General features: G+C 52.3%; 2 protein-coding genes across 3 annotated transcripts in view; both read left to right on the top strand.

The window, feature by feature from the left end:
• TGM7 (transglutaminase 7) overlaps positions 1–2778 on the top strand; it is a 28755-nt gene extending 25977 nt beyond the window's left edge. For both annotated transcript variants that reach the window (XM_051822053.2, XM_070054088.1), the window contains 2 exons: positions 1282–1415; positions 1603–2778. In XM_051822053.2, coding sequence (XP_051678013.2) covers positions 1282–1415; positions 1603–1762 — 294 coding nt within the window. In that variant the 3' untranslated portion in view covers positions 1763–2778. The remainder of the gene's footprint in view (positions 1–1281; positions 1416–1602) is intronic.
• A 5474-nt stretch (positions 2779–8252) lies between these two features.
• TGM5 (transglutaminase 5) overlaps positions 8253–14193 on the top strand; it is a 35980-nt gene continuing 30039 nt past the window's right edge. Inside the window, exon 1 of the mRNA XM_008269112.4 lies at positions 8253–8409. Coding sequence (XP_008267334.2) covers positions 8400–8409 — 10 coding nt within the window. The 5' untranslated portion in view covers positions 8253–8399. The remainder of the gene's footprint in view (positions 8410–14193) is intronic.

The raw sequence follows: 14193 nt of genomic DNA, 5'->3' as shown, positions 1-14193 counted from the left end.
AGAGGGCACAAAGAGGAGGGCTGCGTGAAAAGTGAAATTTTGAGCTCAGATGCTGGAGTCGCTGGTGGGGGCATTACACGAGGGGAGAGGTGCAGGTGAAGGGAGGGAGGAGGTGGAGGCTGGCGTGCGCCCCATCTCCTGTTACCAGCATTTTCCTTCCCTGAAGCCTCCTCTAACTCTGAAAGACTGCCTACTGCCGAGATCACACATGGCTGTGCACCTGGTGGCCCCGGCATCAGCATGCCCCTTCCCCACCCAGAATGAGCATCAGTGGCTCTGGGTCATAAATCAGCAACCTCAGCCCATGCTTTGCCCCTGGGTACACTGCCGTGGCATGGGGCCAGCTGGGCAGCCTGCACAGTAGGGCAAAGGTAGGCAGAATGGCAGGTGCAGGTGCAGCCCGCTGCTGAGTTACAGCGCTGTTCACTCACCAGAACAAAGCTCTGGCTGCAACAGGATCCTGATGTACACAGCAGGTGCCAGAGAGGCCATTCCCTGGGGACTTGTGTGACTGCTGGATTCCAGGGCTATTTCAACTGGTTTTCCTTTGACACTCTCATGAGGATCCATGGTCCTGGGTTCTTTTGTTTGAACTCCAGATACGATTCGGTGTATTTCTTCCTTCTCCTTGACTCTCTGGCCAACCAGAACATGCCCATTGTGTGACATGGGTTGTCAGAGCCTCTTTCAGACCAACCCGTGTGTACCGATGTCCACCGTTTGGCTGGCACTGAGCCGGACACAGGGGCTCCAGCAAGGAGTGGGACAGAATCCCTGCCTCCCACTCACGGCCAGGGCTGTGCTGCCCTGTGACGCAGCCCTCATAAGTGATGCGCTGAATACACCCGGACAAGCTCAAGAGAGTGTCCTGCTCGGGTATAGGAAGACACAGTTGCATGGGGGAGAGATGCTAGACTGGAGGAACACATCCTGGCCGCCCTGTGCTCTCACTGGTGGAGCAACAGGCTGGAAGGACATTGGTGGCCCAGGGAGCACCCTCGACATCATTTCCTTCAGCCACACCTGCATCAGACACTGCTCATCAGTCACGACGCTCTGACTGACTCTGTCCTCGGATCCTACTTAACACGGGATTCTTGCTTAGCCAACTGGATGGGGCTGGCACTACAGCTGAAATGCCGGTGTGCACATTAATCTCAAAGATGTAGCTCAACTGCATCTTAGCTCCAAGCAGCAGTCCCTGGTGGTCACTGGAGGAAGGGGAGACCACCGAGTTGGTGAGATCAGGTGCCCATGATACCTGTCTTCCTCCCCCAACAGGTGTCTGGAAGGGCGGAGGTGGGCAAGGCGCTCAGAGTCCACATCACCCTCACCAACACCCTCACGGTGTCTCTGAGGAACTGCACGATGGTGCTGGAGGGCAGTGGCCTCATCAGTGGGCAGCTGTCAGACGAGTAAGTGACTCTGTCCAGGCGCCTGTCCCGTGCCCTGGTCCTCGGGCCTCCTGCGTCTCCCGGCTCCTGCCTACTCGCCTTCACTCAGCTGGGCTTGGTGATGTTGGGGAGTGGGAGGTCCTCACCCAGCCGGAAGGGGAATCTGATCCTAAACTCAAGGCGCTCACAGATGCTTTCTGACTCCCAGCCTTGGGACGCTGGAGGCGGGACACACCATGCAGATTCAAGTGGACCTGTACCCCGTCAGGGCGGGGCCCCGCCAGCTGCAAGTCCTCATCAGCAGCGACGAACTCAAGGAGATCAAGGGCTACAAGGACATTTTTGTCACTGCAGCGAGAGTTTCCTGAGTCCTGCCCTTCCCTCTTCTTGGCCTCCCGGTTCCCAAGCCTTCCTGGAGCCCTCCCCAGCCTCCCAGCCTCCCAGCCCCACCTTGCTCCCTGCTACTCCTGGCTGTGTTATCTTCACTACAGCTGGGTCCTCTGCCCGGCCTGCCTGGGGGATGGGTGGTGGTGGTGGTGAATGCAACTCTGTTAGGACCTCTGTGCACCTTGTCAAGGGGCAGGGACGTCTCATTCATCGCAGGACTCTAACAAGCGGCTCCGTGCCACCAGCTGGTGCTCTTGGCCTGGCTGCCAGCAGTGTGGCTGGGCCCTTGCTGCTCCTCCTACCCTCTCTCTCCTCTCCACCCGGGGCTTCATCCATAAAATAAGCCCAGCATGATTGCCTGTGGAGCGGCCCCTCTGGAGCTAATCTCCCAGGTCTCTGTGCTGCAGGGGTCTTAGCAAGGGCCATGACTGTGACTGCAGCACCCCCTAGGCCACTGACCAAAGCTGCCCAGCCTGCTTTCTTTGCTGGTGGCCCACTAGCCTTCCGGAAGGGTGAGGCAGCTGCCTTCCCACGGGCAGTCATTCAGCAAACACTGGCTGTGGCAGGCGTGCGGCAGGCCCCCCACCCCACCGCATGATGACCTGGCTGGCTCCCTCCAGCCACAGGCCCTGGCCTTTGCCAGCCCCAGCCTGCTGCTCTGCCTCCCTCACCCCAACCTCGCAGCCTCTCCTCCTTGGTGTCCCCTGTTTCTGTTATTTTAGGGACAAAGGGAACCATTCTTTTGTATAGCCCCCCTCCCCAGTGGTTATCGAAACCATTCATGCTCATTCCAGACAATTTGGAAAGACAGCGAAGTGAAAAGAAACTAAGAGAAAAACCACAGCACTGCTCCTGCGGAGGAAATCCCTGCCGATAGTGCCGAAGCGGCATTCTGGGCCTCCCCTCCCACTGTGTGTGCACGAGCATTTTAAGTCACCACTGCGGGTGTTTGGTGCCACTGTTAAGAAACTGCTTGGGACACCTGCATCCCATACCTGAGAGCCTGGGTTCCAGCCCCTGCTCCACTCCTGATTCCAGCTTCCTGCAAATGTGCGCCCTGCGAGGCAGCAGGCGATGGCTCAAACAGCCAGGCTCCTGCCACCTGTGTGGGAGACACAGCTTGAGTTCTGTGCTCCTGGCTTTGGCTTCGTTCAGCTGTTGCAGGCATTTGGGGAGTGAACCAGACAATGGAAAACATCTCTGTCTCTATCTCTCTTTCAAAAAAAAAAGTTGAAAATAAATATATAAAGTTTTTAAGTCATAAACTTGTTGATGCATCCTGATCACAGATAATAAGAAACCCAGAACCACAGAAAAGGGCAGCGGCTCCCTGTAGGTTTTGAGGCATCGGCCTTTGTCCTTGCCCGCTCCGCACTGGCTCCGTGGCTCTGAAGTTTGTTTGGCTCCTCTTGCCGTCCCTCACCTCCCCTTCTTCCTGCTCCTCCTCTCCCTCCTTTTTTTTTTTTTTTTTTTATTTGTCTGCTCGCCTTGCGTCCTCCCCTCCTTCTATTTCCTCTCTCTGGGCAGCCCCTCTAGGCTGCACCTCCCCCTGGCGGGTCCTCACTCAGTTGCTGGGGGCAGAAACAGCCGGAGCTCACACGCCCTCACTCCGCCGTGTGTGCCAGCCGCGCCTGTTTCCTTGAAATGCCATCGGCCATTTCTGTGGAGCTCTGTCACTGCCCTGTCCTGGCTGTGTTTCAGGTGGCTCCCGCCCTTGAGACAGGGTCACCTGTGCTGGACCCTGCAGGGGCATGGCATCTGCTCGTGTGCTGAGTGCCAGGCCCATCTCTGGTTGGTCACTGCCCTCCTGTCCTGCCGGAAGGGCACAGTGGGCAGACTTCGCACTGGGCCCCTGAGGAGGCCGGGGCATGGATATTGCCACCTCTACCTCCCCCACGCCCCTTTCAAATGATTTCCCTGTCCCCACCTCACAACTGGCTTCAGAAGTCACAGTCTGCAGCATTTTCTTCTGCTTCCCATTTTTCACTTGGCCATGCCTGTCTGGCTTTGTGTCCCCATCTCGGTCGGAGGAGCTAGATCATTTAAAAACTGTCTTCCAGCTGACATCCCCCGGGGCTCAGAATGCTAAGGTTCAACCCCACCTTCGTCGCACCTCTGCTTTTAGGTCCTGAGCCACCCTCTCCCCTCACAACCACCCAGTGAGGCTGACACACCTGGGCAGGTGGTGGCCCTCATGGACAAACTGGGGCAGAGGGGTCAGCCTGCGAAGTGAGGGGTGACATCAGCCAGGCCACGCCTGTGGCTTCTGACTTGGCAAAGGCCGTCATGCTCATATTTTGAGGGGTTGGTAGTTTTGGGGGTCCCACGATGTCCAGCATCAATGTGGGATATATGGCAAAGAGCTCTGACTTGTTCCTGGCGTGACCCTGCTTCCCCCACCCCAGTGTAAATTGACAGGTGCGGTGCCCGCCCTACCTTCCCTCGCAGGGCCTCTGGTGTGACTCCCTGCGGCTGGGAGTGGGCAGGGGGTGCCAACAGCGAGATCCACTTGGATCTGTCATTTCCAGGTTCCCTTTGCTGCCATCCATGGAGACCCCTCTCCCCCACCGCCTCTCAGATCCAGGCACCAGGGCGTCAAGAGCCTGACTGACTGCACACAAGGAAAGTGGGATGGCCAAGGGCAGACCAGAAACTCGGGGCAGGGGCAGAACTGGCCCCCAAGTCTCTCTGGGTGTTAGAAAGGCTGCCTGGCCCATGGGGCTGGCACGCGCCTCCACGTCTCTGCTCCAGCACCCCTCCCCTGAGGCTCAGCCCTGCTTCCGTGCAGACAGGAAGGTGCCTGCCAGCTGGGCTCACCTTCCCGACGCTCCTTTGCCTCCTTGCCCGGGACCACGCTACTCTGATCAGAGCTGTCTCCCCTCAGCACGCCCACCCCACATCCTCTGACTAATGCTCCGCAGGAACCTGTAAATCACCTCATTAGGCCCAGGGCCCAGAGCTTATTCAGCCCCAAGGGGCCGGGCCGAGCCCCTGGCGCAGGTTTTCCTGGCCCCATGAATGGGCGTCATGCCCCAGCGGCGCTCCCACCTCCTCTCCCCTTCCCAGGACTGCCCGGGCGGGCAAGTCTTCTCCCAGCCCTGCCTGGCTGTGTGAGGGCCTTTGGGGAGGTCCAGGCCCTGTGAGGACTTCTGCCCCAGGTGCAGGGGGCTGGTGTGGGGGACTGGCAGAGCTGCCCAGTGTGCGGTCCACTCAAGGCACTTTGTCTCAAGTGGCTTCCTGGGGGCTCTGCGATCCCAGCACCTTTCCCCAGCTCCTCTGGGCTGTCCCCAGGGACACCATGAAATAGCAATGGCCTGATGGCCTGTGGGCACCTTCCCCCTCCCATGCTGCCTGTCCTGGCTGCAGTTACCAGGCTGGACCAGGCTAATAGCCTGGAATGCCATGTGGGCAGTCACATGGGCTGCAGGTGGCCAAGCACCTGGCCCTCTCAGGCACCTCAGCAGGTAGCTGCATCTGAAGCAGGGTAGCCAGGACAGGAACAGGCACTCTAATATGGGATGCTGGCACCACAAGTTAGCAGGCCAACCTGCTGTAGTACAATGCCCACCCTCCTGGATCATCTTTAAATTCATTTAAATTCATTCATTCCATCAGACAACAAACAGGAATTGGAAACCCAACCATGTTTCAGATACTGCGCTGAGCACTTGGGAAGCACCCAGTCCCTGGAGTCTGACTGCCTGCCTTTAAAAGCTGGTGCCACTGGTTCTTTATGAGTGAACTTGGGAAAACTACTTAATGTCTTTAAGCCTTGACTCCCTCATCTGTGATAGGAACAATAGCAGTGCCTAACTCACAGGGATGTTTTCAGATTAAGTTGGATAATGTGCATAGAGAACTTGGCTTAAAAGCTACCACTAGTTTTTTCAGTGGTTTTACTACTAATAGCCACTCTCATTGTTATGCATGGGAGCTACTATTAATAAGACACAGTCTGTGCCCTCAGGGGCCCCAGGGCCCAGCTGGAGTAGGAGTTGGCTAACAGGGAACACAAAGAACCCCTAAACTGCTGGTGTGGTGGAGGGACGGGGCAGAGACTTGCCAGAGGGTAATACTGCAGCCCAAGTAAGGAAGTGGGAGGAGAAGGATTCCGAAAGAGACCAACACTCGGGAGAGAGCAGAGGTCTCCACCCGGGAACTGAAGGGGTTTGGCCCAGCTGGGACTCCAAGCGGGGAGGAAAGGGACCACAGGACTTTGAGGGTGATGTTGAGAAGTCTGGCGCCCCAGCTGGGTCTTAAGCAGGGGAGCAACTTGGTCAAACTGTACTTCAGGAAAATTGCTGTGATCCCTTTGGGGGAAAGAATGGTGGAAGACTCGGTAGGAGCTGCTGAGCAGCACAGTGAGGGCTTCGGCAGGGCAGGGCCTCAGACGCAGAGCGGAGGCACCAGCTTTAAACAGGAGCTAGACTGGGCTGCGGGTTAAAGGAGGCGAGGAAGCCCGAACGGCACCCGGGTTCTCCAGGAGTGATTGTGTGGGCGGAGTCCTCACCCACTAGGGCCAGCAGGGCAGGGGAAGGACAGGGAGAGGAGAGCAGGTCCGTCTGGGCACATGAGGAGTGAAGAGTCTGAGGGTCATCATGGAGGGGTCCAGCAGGTGGAGCCTGCAGCCCACAGTTCTGGGAGGTCACAGCGACACCTGGAATGAGTGGACAGCCCAGGACAAATCCTAGGCCAGCACCAGCAGGATGGGGGAACAACCTGTGCAAGGGACTGAATGGAGAGGCCAGGGAGGTGGGAGGACCACCGAGAGAAGTCACCTCACCCAGAGGGAGGGGGCTCCTGCAAGGTGCGAAGAGGAAAGAGCGCCTGGGGCCTCAGGTCAGAGAGGGTGGGGGCAATCAGGGAAGTTCCAGGAACAGAAAGCCAGTTCTGTGGGCCACGGGGAGGCACAGCAGCAGACGGGACTTGGCTAAGAGGTGGGGAGAAAGGGCAGGAGCTGGAGTTGAGGTTGGTGTGGGGGTAGGGGTAGGAAAGCAATGAATTGTGTGCTTTTGTGTATGGTGTACACTCTCAAGAGCTGCCTGGGGACAAGGAGAGGTGAAAATGCAGGAAGGAGGCAGGCATTTGGTGCAGTGGTTAATATGCCACCACCATCAGAGTGCCTGGTTCGAGTCCTGGATCTGCTCCCATTCCAGCTTCCTGCTAATGAGCACCCTGGGAAGCAGCAGGTGATGATGGCTCTAGTACTTGGGTCCCTGCCACCCACATGGGAAAGCCAGGTTGAGTTCCAAACTCCTGGCTGCATCCTGCCCCATTCCCCACTGTTGCAGGCATCTGGGAAGAGAACCAGTGCACAGAATATTGATCTTTCTCCCTTTCAAATAATGTGAAAATAAATTTTTAAAAAACACTGGAGGGAGGATAAAGCTAGTGATGAAGTTCACCTAGAAAGCAGGGGTGTGGGGGTGGGGTGTGCAGAGGTGTCCCAGAGCAGGGAAGGCAGGGTGAGAGTAGGGGTCCCATCCCTCCTAATGGCTGCATGCAGAGCTCTTCCCCCCTTCCCTGTCCCTTCCCCCATGTGCTTTGTCCACAGGGCAAGGGTTTGTACTTTTCTTATTGGGGTCAGGGACCATGCTCACTGGCATTCTCACTGTCTCACTTCATTTTCAAAATTCCTCCATCAGTCGTCTCCCACTACTTTTATTTGAGATTATCCTTGGATATGGAGAGTCTCAGGCCAGACAGTGCCACTGCCAAAAACACAGTCACATGGGGCTGGCGCTGTGGCATAGCAGGTAAAGCTGCCACCTCAAGTGCCGACATCCCATATGGATGCTGGTTCAAGTCCTGGCCGCTCCACTTCTGATGCAGCTCTCTGCTATGGCCTGGGAAAACAGTAGAAGATGGCCCAAGTGCACCCGTATGGGAGACCTGGAGGAAGCTCCTGGCTCTCCTGGCTTCAGATTGGTGCAGCTCGGGGGTTTGCGGCCAGTTGGGGGGTGAACCAGCAGATGGAAGATCTCCCTCTCTCTATGCCTCTCCTTCTCTTTCTGTGTAATTCTGACTTTCAAGTAAATAAATAAATCTTTTAAAAACACACACACACAATAAAAATCACACTCATGGCGATCCAGAGTGGGCTCTCTTTGCATTGAGTGTCCAGAAAGTAACTCTTCAGGCTAAAACAGAGGGGTCAGGCTAAAACAGAGAGAGCAGGGATCTGGGCTCATGGAGTGTCTTAGACGTGAGCAGCAGTCTTGGGATCCTGATCCTCTTTCTCACCAAGACACAGCCCCCCTCCAACCCTTGGAGACCCCGTCAGCTCGCCTCTCGGCCCACAACACAGCACCTGCCAGGGAATCCTCATTGCCCAAGAGCTATCAAAGGCCCACATGGCACAAGGCCCTGTTGCTTCCTCGGGCTCCACACCTCCTCTCAGCTGAGCAACACTGCCAAGAAAAACCAGAGGGTAAGTGAGGGAACCAGTTGTGACCTGCCCGGCGAGCAGGTGCCAGTGCATCAGCTGGACCCCGCCTTCAGTGTCTCCTGGAGTCTCGAAGATGGAAAGGGAGGCAAACACTCTGGGACCAGTTTCCTGAAGCTCCAGTTCATCCAGCTGTCCTGTGAGGAGCAGCCCTGGAACCAGAGGCAGCCACCATGGCGCAAGGTAGGGAAGGTACTTGGGGCCACTGAGTACAGGACAGAGAGAGATTGCGGGAAGTCAAGGGAGGGAAAGTGGATTCAGAGGAAGGAAGAAGGACATTCAGCATTGGGGCAGCAAGAGTAGGAACCACAGAATCCTTTGGATTCATTGGTGGCCTGCGAAGCAGGGGACAGGGCGGAGGCTGGCAGCTGAACCCCGCCAAACAGATGGGTGCCAATGCCTGCTCCCATCACCAGGTGCAGCAGGGTAGGGCCAGTGAGCAGGGGGTCAGAGTTCCTGTCCTTTTCTGCCTCCAGCTGACCTTTGGATGTTGGTCAAGTCACTTCTCTAGTTTCCACTTCCAGTGCCTGAAACATGGAAGGGATCGGGCCAGACCATCTTGAAGTTGCCTTACGGCTCCAAAACTGCCTCAATCTTCATGCCTTCCCTTCCCTCGCTACAGAGCCTCTGCTCTTCATCTTAGCGGATCATCCCACTGTCTTCCTCCTCTCTAAACTACCTCCTTTTTCTCTAGAAAGACCTGCTATGAAATGAAATGCTTAGTGGAAACTATTTGTAGGAATGAGCTTCTAGCTTGCTCTACAGCTATAACAGTATATCTTCATCTGTTACTTTTGGTGCTTAAATTTTTATTTTAAAATTCCAATAACTTTTACAGGGACACATAGTTGGAGTAGGACAAGTCAATAACTAAAGCTGTGGTCCTCCAACTGCCACCCTCAATTTCAGCCTCTTCTCATCTGTTGCTAGTCTTTTTCTACACATCTGCATTCTTTAGATAGGTAGATAAATGGATAGAGACAGATAAATATAGATGGATAGATATCACACGTAATACATAATATTAACATGTGTGCTTCTTTTTTGGTATATCCATGGTGTCATCATATTTTACATATTTTTCTACAACTTGACTTTTTTTCACTCAACAGTATGTCTTGGAGCTCTGTCCATGCCAGTAAGTATCTATAGCTCTACATCAATATTTTCCATAGTTTGGTGTAAGGAGCTTATTTATCCTGTCCCCTCTGGATGGACACTTATGTTATTTCCAATTCTTCAGTTATACAATCCATATTGCGATGAGCACCTTTGTCCATGCTTCCTTCAGCTCATGTGGGAGTGTCTCTCTATGGTAGACACTGAGGTCATTTACTTTCAAAGTTTTTCCTATAGTCTGCTTTTTATTTCCTTTATCACTTCATCTCATCCTCCCTTCACCTCAAGTAGAACAAAAATGCCCAACAGATAAATCAACCTCCCCTCTCAATGCGTGGTGTCTGGGCTGAGGAATATTCCTTGTGTTGTGGGTAAACATGAACTTGACCCATGGTGTGTCCACAGGATGAGACTTGGCTGCAGGGCTGGCTGTCTGGCAGAGGCTACCACACCTGCTGAGTAGTCTGAGTCATGTGTTCAACCTAAACAGGAGCCAGCAGCTGCTCTCTTGTTTACTCTATTGGTCTCCACAAAGGAGTGAGGTTTTTTTTTCCCCACTACTAGGAAAATGCCAAGTGCTTTCCAAGCTGGTAGCGGATCAGGATGATCTTTTTGAACATAAGTGAAAGCTGGCCATGAGTGGCAGCTCTTGGGTAATGGAAAGAGCACTGAACTTGGGTCAGGAATTCTGGCTTTACTCTTAGGGTGACATGTAGTCTACTGGAACCTGAGTTTTCTGGTCTCCAAGTGTGGATGACATGACATTTCATCCCTCCAGCACTGTGTTGAGGGTGAGATAAGATACCTGTCCCAGAGTGCCTAGCACAGGGCCTGGCCTGTAGCAGAGAGGCTGCCAATAGAATGCTGATTGAGCCTGGAATCTGGAGAAACACAGGGTGATTTCACAAAATTAACCAAATAGACATCTCTGAGTACCTACAATGTGCTAATCATCACGCTTTTATTTCTTATATAATAATAATAAGCTAATTTATGAAAAAGATGTGTAATCAGGACGAGGACAGGTGTTTGGTGTAGCAGTTATGATGCTCATATCTCATATATTAATGCCTGGCTTCACTTCTGATTCCAGTTTCCTGTTAATGCACGCCCTGGGAAGCAGCACATGATGCTCAAGTACTCGGGTTCCTGCCACCAACACGGGAGACCCAGATCAAGTTCCAGACTCCTGGTGTGGGCCTGGCCCCACCGTGGCTGTTGTGGGCATTTGGGGAGTGAACCTGTGGATGAAAGATCTCTGTCTGTTTCTGTCTCTGTCTCTCTGTTTCTTTGCATTTAAAATAAGTATTTTTTTAAATAACAAAACAAAAAGAAGTTCAAGAGATTTAAAAAGATAAAGTTTAGGCCGGCGCCGTGGCTCAATAGGCTAATCCTCCACCTTGCGGCGCCGGCACACCAGGTTCTAGTCCCGGTCAGGGCGCCGGATTCTGTCCCGGTTGCCCCTCTTCCAGGCCAGCTCTCTGCTGTGGCCAGGGAGTGCAGTGGAGGATGGCCCAAGTCCTTGGGCCCTGCACCCCATGGGAGACCAGGAGAAGTACCTGGCTCCTGCCATCGGATCAGCATGGTATGCTGGCCGCAGCACGTCGGCCGCGGTTCACCATTGGAGGGTGAACCAACGGCAAAGGAAGACCTTTCTCTCTGTCTCTCTCTCACTGTCCACTCTACCTGTCAAAAAAAAAAAAAAAAAAAAAGATAAAGTTTAATAGTTATTAGATACTGGCCGGCGCCTTGCCTCACTTAGCTAATCCTCTGCCTGCAGTGCTGGCACCCCAGGTTCTAGTCCCGGTTGGGGTGCCAGATTCTGTCCCGGTTGCTCCTCTTCCAGTCCAGCTCTCTGCTGTGGCCCGGGAAGGTAGTGGAGGATGGCCCAGGTGCTTGGGCCCTGCACCCCATGGGAGACCAGGAGGAAGCACCTGGCTCCTGGCTTCGGATTGGCGCAGCGCCGGCCGTGGCGGCCATTAGGGGAGTGAACCATCAGAAGGAAGACCTTTCTCTCTGTCTCTCTCTCACTGCCTATAACTCTCTGTCTCTCTCTCTCTCACACTGTCTAACTCTGCCTGTCAAAAAAAAATTAGTTATTAGATACTTTGATATGGTTGATTTGGTTCATACCATAATAGCTTTATTGGACATAATTCACGCCACTAAAGCTCACCAGTTTAAAGTGTATAGTTCAGTGGCTTTTGGTATAGTCATTCACTTTTCACGAGCTTCACTACTATCTAGTTCCAGAATGTCTTTGTCATCTCAAAAAGAAACCTTGTCCCCATTATCAGTCACATCTTCTTCCACCTTCCCCAGCCCCTGGCACGCTCCAATCTACTTTCCGTCTCTGTGAAATTACCTGTTCTGGACAGTTTCTACAGACGGAGTTTTACAATACATGCTCTGTAGGGTCTGACTTACTTCACTTAGCGCTACGTCTTCCAGGTTCATACAGTCTGCTCAGCGTTCCCTTCTGTGGCAGAGCAGTCACATTTTGTTTATCCCTTCATCAGGTGAGGGACACTGGGGTTGTTTCAATTTCCCAGGCTTTATGAATAATACTGCTAGCCGCATTCATGTGTGGGTTTTGTGTGAATGTAGGTCTCAATTCCCTTGGCTATACCCCTAGGGATGAAATTGTTGGGCCATACGGTGGCCATACATTTAATCTTTTAAGGAGCTACCAGGCTGTTTTCCAAAGTGCACTTTATCCCACTAGCAGTGTTTGAGGGTTTCAATTTTCCACATTCTCACCAATGAGTATCACCTGTCTCTCTTATTCTAGCCATCCTGGTGGCTGTGACATGGTATCTTACTTGTTTTTCCCTAATGACTAGAGGTTTTATTGGCTTTGTATATCTTCTTTGGCGAAATGTCTATTCAGATAAACTGCCCATTTTTAAAGAAGTTTTTTTTTATTTTTTATTTATTTGAAAGGCAGAGAGAGAGAGAGAGAGAGATCTATCTATCTATCCCTAGTTCATTCCCCAAATGGCCACAATGGCTGGAGCTGGGCCCAGCTGAAGCCAGGAACCTGGAACTCCATTTGGGTCTCCCCACATGGGTGTCAGGGGTCCAAGCACTTGTGCCATCACCTGCTGCCTCCCAGGGTGTACATTAACAGGAAGCTGGAGTCAGGAGCAGAGCTGGAACACAAATCCAGGCACTCCAGTATGGGATGCAGATGCCCCAAACAGCGTCTTAACCACTAGGCCAAATGCCTGCCACATATGCTATCATAAATGGGATTGTTTTCTTAATTATGTTCTCAGATTATTTCTGGCAAGCATCCAGAAATACAACTGATTTTTGTGTCTAGAAATAGAATTGATTTTTGTATATTGATATTGCATCCTGCAACCTTGCTGAATTTGTTCATTAATTCTAGTTTTGGGGAGTGGATTTCTTTGCATTTTCATACTCAAGATCATGTCATAAGAGAACAGAGATAATTCCACTTCTTTCCAGTCTGGAGGTCAACAATTTCTTTTCCTTGCCTGATAGCCCTGCCTGAAAACTCCAGGACAGTGTTGAGCAGATAGGATGAGAGCAGACATCCTCGTCTGTTCTAGATCTCAGCAGGAAGGCAGCCAGCGTTTCCCAGTTAGACACGGTCAGCTGAGGGATTTCACAATGTCCTTTAGGAGGCTGAGGAAGTCATCCTTCATTAGTTGCATGTGTTAATCATGATTTTATCAGTAGTCTGGTTTGTTTATATCTTAAATTGAAACACAGCCAAGACAAAGCCCCTAGGTCCTTGTCCTTACTGAATTATCTCGCTTAGTGAAAGGCAGACAAAAAAAAAAAAAAAAAAAAAAAAAAGCTACTGTGGAAACTACCTGAAGACCTCATACTGAGTCTGAAGCTGGTAGGCTCTTGGTAAAATGAACAAACAAACTAGTTTTAAATGGACAAATGAGCATGGCAGGTCATGAACTTGTCAGGAAGTGCAGTTAAGCGCTGTGGGTCAGTAGGAGATGGAGATAAAGGTAGGCCATTGAGGACAGGCTTTGGGAAGGAGGTGGGTGTCGAAGGGCAGGTAGAATTAGACAGTGAAGGGTGCTCTGAGTTGGGGCTGTAGTCAGAACAAAGCACAGGCAAGTGGGGGTACCAGTTGTTTGAGGTCAGACTGGCTGGGGGAGAGTGCCCAAGGTGGGAGTATAAGAAGAGAGTTAAGGCCAAGCATGGAGGATCATAAAAGTCAGGCCAAGGAGACCTTTTGTGCAGGACCACAGGCTATCTCAGAACACTCCAAGAAAAGGATGGCTTGATCAAGCTATCTTGAGGAAAGTTGCTCTGGTGATGTGTTGGGGGGTGGGGGGTGGGAAAAGAGACAGGAAGCAGGAGAGATGAAGGGGACAGATTCCAGTCACTAGGACTGAGGACAGGTGGTTGGGATTATGCTGCACAGGTGGGCAGAAACAGGCTTTTTTTTTTTTTTTTTTTTTTTTTTTGCAAGAGAGATGGAGATGAGAGAGAGAGAGAGAGAAAGAGAGCTCCAATATGCTGGTTCACATCCAAAATGCTCACACAACAGCCAGGGATGGCCAGGCTAAAGCCAGAGTCAGAAACTCAGTTCAGGTTTCCCATGTGGGTGGCAGAGACCCAACTACTTAAGCCATCATCTGCCAGGGTGAACATTAGATTAGTAGGAAGCTGAAATCAGGAATTGAGCTGGGACTCAACCCAGGCACACTGATATGTGACACAGGTGTTTTAACTGCTAAATCAAATGCCCACTTCCAGAGAAATCTTTTAAAATTTATTTATTTATCATTTATTTGAAAAGCAGATGACACAGAGAGTGGGCAAACACAGAAAGAGCTCTCCCATCCACTGGTT

This window comes from Oryctolagus cuniculus, chromosome 12 (genome assembly GCF_964237555.1).
Source record: "Oryctolagus cuniculus chromosome 12, mOryCun1.1, whole genome shotgun sequence".
NCBI classification, from domain to species: Eukaryota; Metazoa; Chordata; class Mammalia; order Lagomorpha; family Leporidae; genus Oryctolagus; species Oryctolagus cuniculus.
The sequence above is the reverse complement of the archived record's forward strand: the minus strand, read 5'-3'. Positions and strand labels throughout refer to the sequence as shown.